This window comes from Trypanosoma theileri (genome assembly GCF_002087225.1).
Source record: "Trypanosoma theileri isolate Edinburgh chromosome Unknown TM35_Tth_68_V1, whole genome shotgun sequence".
Lineage (NCBI taxonomy): Eukaryota > Euglenozoa > Kinetoplastea > Trypanosomatida > Trypanosomatidae > Trypanosoma > Trypanosoma theileri.
This window is the reverse complement of record NW_021639910.1, coordinates 12922-17149: the sequence shown is the minus strand read 5'-3', so window position 1 is coordinate 17149 and position 4228 is coordinate 12922. Positions and strand designations below refer to the sequence as shown.

At 40.9% G+C, this 4228-nt stretch overlaps 3 protein-coding genes across 3 annotated transcripts; all 3 read right to left on the bottom strand.

The window, feature by feature from the left end:
- TM35_000681070 (uncharacterized protein) lies at nucleotides 1–297 on the bottom strand (the record flags this gene model as incomplete). Its single annotated transcript, XM_029031154.1, has 1 exon — nucleotides 1–297. A coding segment is annotated over one exon (297 nt), but the record flags the coding sequence as incomplete, so codon positions are not given.
- An 846-nt stretch (nucleotides 298–1143) lies between these two features.
- TM35_000681060 (uncharacterized protein) lies at nucleotides 1144–2055 on the bottom strand (the record flags this gene model as incomplete). Its single annotated transcript, XM_029031153.1, has 1 exon — nucleotides 1144–2055. One exon carries the CDS (start codon nucleotides 2053–2055, stop codon nucleotides 1144–1146), a length of 912 nt encoding a protein of 303 aa, XP_028877540.1.
- A 600-nt stretch (nucleotides 2056–2655) lies between these two features.
- TM35_000681050 (uncharacterized protein) lies at nucleotides 2656–3486 on the bottom strand (the record flags this gene model as incomplete). Its single annotated transcript, XM_029031152.1, has 1 exon — nucleotides 2656–3486. The coding sequence occupies one exon, from the start codon at nucleotides 3484–3486 to the stop codon at nucleotides 2656–2658; it is 831 nt and encodes a 276-aa protein (XP_028877539.1).
- Nucleotides 3487–4228: the final 742 nt, after the last annotated feature.

Below are 4228 nucleotides of genomic sequence, written 5' to 3'. Positions count from 1 at the left end.
GTCCCCTTCTTGCTCCTCCAGCTTCACCTTAGGTCCTTTTAAATCCACCACTGGGCCCTTAGGATCCAAACCACCTTCAGGAACACCATCAAGAGAGTCGCTTCTACCAAGTTCACGATCATTAACTCCTGTGGTTTCCAAACCTGCCCTTGCCTTCTCATTAGCAAGAGGAACTTCACCACGAGCAGCAGGCTCTCCAGGACCATCCTCTCCAGGAATACCACCATCTGCTGCAGCCACAGCACCCACACAAACAACGCTCAGCACCAAGAGAAGAAAAAACAGCACACGATTCATCGTCAACACAGCAGAACTTTTTTTCTTGTTTTAGGTCACTTAACTGAAGAAAAAAAATAAAATAAAATAAAAACAAGCACACAATACTAAAGAAACAGAGAGGCACAAAACATAAAGAGCATAAGTTAAGTATCAGTCACACAAAAACAACACCACCAGCTTAAACAAAAAGAGTTCAATAAAAGCCCACCACAACCTAGTGATGAAACAAACGCAACATGGAAAAAAACTCAAATTGTGACCAAGAATAACTGCTACATCAAACGCACAAAAAACACCCACCATTCGGTATGATTGAGTTAATACGCAATGATGAGTGAAAAGGTGTATCAGTTATTCTCATTTCTCTCTGCACAAAACAAACGACCAAAAGGGTGAAGTACAAAGCAAACAACGCCCCAGCAAAACCACAAGCAAAGAAAACAGTTATTAACCATTAGCCCAATTTACCCAGTAAACACAGAAATACACACCAACTATGGGTGTAAGTCTATATATGTGTATGAATATACGCAATTATAAATATAAATTCATATGTTATTATTATTATTTCCTTTTCCTTTTTCCTACTGCAAAAAGCAGTTCATCATTATTATCACAGTGCAAGCCCAGGTGCACACAGAGAGAGAGTCCCCAAGAACACACACTGGAGTAGCAATAATAATAATTATAGGATAAAAAGATAGAAAGCAAAAACACACAAAACACACATTAACATTAAGAAACATAAAAGAAAAAGATAATCCCAACAGGTGGAAGATTAGTTAGACTGTAGTGTGGATGCATGCAAAGAGTAGAGAAAGCAAAGGATGACCTGAGTCACATCACACCACCACCATTACACAATCAGCACACAAGAATACAGGCCAGTGTAATCACAATCAGTAGTGGTACACGTACCCACACAGAACTGCTGATACTGCTGTCAACAATGGGCTTGTTCGTCTGTACTGCGGAAGCAATAGTGCTGATCTCTGCATTGGGTACAGGAGATGGAGTAGAGGTTAATTCCTCATTATTACTGGTTGTATTGGGAGTGTCAGTGTTTATGTTCTCTGATGTATTCGTTGTTGTGTCTGGAGACTCAGTACCGTTGGCCTCAACATTCTTAATATCTTCTTGGCTTGAGTTAACAGGAGTGCCATCAGATGCAGTTGTATCTGCGCTTCTCTGTGGTGCAGGTGTGGTAGAAGAGGCCCCTGAATCTTCAGTTTCCTTGGGGACTGTATTTGTGTTGGATACGCTGTTGGAATCAGATGGAATGTCTCTTTCCTGAGGGTCCTGGGACTCTTTGGGTTTCTGTTCTTGTGGCAAAGCAAGGTTCATTTCTCCTTGTGGTACTTTTGATTTTGGATCTGTGACCTTTTGCTGTGTTGAATAGTGATCACCGGTGGGCGTTAACTTCTCAAGATTATTAGGTTTCGCTTTTTCTCTTTCCATTTCACCTTCAGTGCTTTCCTCCTGCCGTTGATGATCTTGACTCCTCTGCCTTAAATCCTGTTCTTGTGAAAGAACAGCCGCTTGTTCAGGTTCTCCTTCAATCTTCTGTGCTTGAGGACGAGGGAGAGCATTACTGTCTCCAGGGTTTACCTCTATAATACGAAGAGTACCTGAGAGAGGATCACGATCACCAGGTTCTGTATCGCCAGAAGCAAGAGAAGTACCTCTAGAAGGAGAAGTACTCAGGTTAGCAGACACGCATACAGAAGCAATAATTACTAGGAAAACCAGTAAAGAAAACTCTGGTCGCACAAGCATCACAGCAAGAGTTGTTTTTAATTGCACAATTTCACTTGGCTAGAAAAAGATAGACGGAACACAGCAAATCCGTAAAACGATCCAGTGCATCAAACAAAAAGGAGAGAAAAACATAGAGAATAGATGCAGTGTACAAATACTCACAGTGGACAAGACAGAGAAGCAGTAACAGCACAGTAAAGCAACAAAAAAGGAATATCCCGCTTGTAATGATAATTTGTACTCCTTAATAGAAAATAAAGAAAAGAGAACACAATACCCAAATAAGAGAGAGAGCCAAACACATACACAATACCCCATGGCTCTAGTTTATGTATTAAATTACTCCAGACACATCTGGGTGTACTAGCAAGAGATGTATACCGTCAGTGAGCAGAACAGCCCAGTTTTCTGCAAACACACACAACGGGAAAAGCAAGTAATGAAATCATTAGAAAACGAACACACACACACACAAAAGTAAAAGAAAAGATATTCGAATTAAAAGAGAAAGATGGTAAACAGATTATTAGTTCATTCACCCATGGGGGATGTACGCAAATATAATTATGTTAGTTTAACCATTATTATTATTATTTGTCCTCAAGTGAGTCCCACCGTTCAGTACACAGTAACGGAGAACAACACAGCCACAATCAGTAGCGGTGCTGCAGTGCGCATCCACACAGGACTGACACTGCTGTCAACATTAGCCTTGTTCTTTACAGCGGAGGCAATGTTGCTGATCTCTGTACCAGTTACGGGAGATGGAGTGGTGGTTGGTGCTTCTGTGGTAGTGTTATCGGGGCTCGGCTGAGTAGTGGGATTGGTTTCTTGTGAGTCTGCGCCAGACGTAGAATTAGTTGCAGTCGTACCTGAAGCTTGAGATTGGTTGGTACTGTCCGGAGAGTCAGTTGAGACACCAAGTGTAGCATTATCATTTGACGATGTATTCCCTTCTGTTACTTGATTTTCTGTGTTGAGAGAATCATTAATCGCAGCACCGTCTTGAGCAGGATCACTCAATGGAGGTTGGTTAGTGTGTTGACCCTGCACTGTGGAATCCTGTGTTGTACTTTCTTGATGCAATTCTGTTTGTTCACGTCTTTCTTCACTTGGCCGTGAATCATGCGATGAAGTGCCATGACTGCTTGCCTCTGGACGTGACTCGGGAACCCGAGGTACTTGAGTCTTGGCAGGCTGATCCTTCTCAGGATCTGATGACTGCGCACAATTTTCTTTCTCAGCACCAGTTTTTCCTTCTATACAATTCAGGTACTTAAGAACTTTTTTTTGCTCATCGGGTGTAATTACAGGAAACTCACCCAATATAAAATCACCTTTGTGAACCTTATTTTCTTCTGCAACAGCAGCAGCCGTCATGGTATACCCGCAGGCGCAGCACAGCACAACGGCCAACACACACATCACACGGCGCATCTTCATCATCATGAGAGAGACACAATAATTTGGTTTGCGAAAAAACACTGATCTAGAAAGAAAGACAATCGAAAAGTGAAGAAAGAAAATGAAATGAAGTATCAAACGTGTTTGGACACACAAAATGATTACCACAAAAGAGACTCACATCGTGAACGTAAAACCTACCAGTTAAAGAATGCAATACAGCGCAATAACCTGATTAAGAGTAAAAACAAAAACAAAAAAACGCCCACACTCACAAATATCTCAAAAAAGGCTGAACCACCCAGCAAAATCATCAAGCAAAGAAAAACACAGATATTAAACATTAGACCAACTTACCCAGTAAACACAGAAATATACACCAACTATGGGTGTAAGTCTATATATGTGTATACGCAATTATAAATATAAATTCATCTGTTATTATTATTTCACTTTCCTCCCACTGCAAAAAGGAGTTCATCATCATCATTACAGTGCAAGCCCAGAGGCACACACACTGAGAGAGAGTCTCCAAGAACACACACACACAATGGAGTAGCAATAATAATTATAAACACTGAGAGAGCAAAAACACAGAAAACACATTAACATTAAAAAACAAAAAAGAAGAAGATAATCCAACAGGTGGAAGATTAGTTAGACTGTAGGGATTGCATGCAAAAAAAGAAAAGAAAACAAAGGATGACCTGAGTCACACCACACCACCACTACCATTACAATAATCAGCACACAAGAATACAGGCCAGTGTAACCACAATCAGTAGTG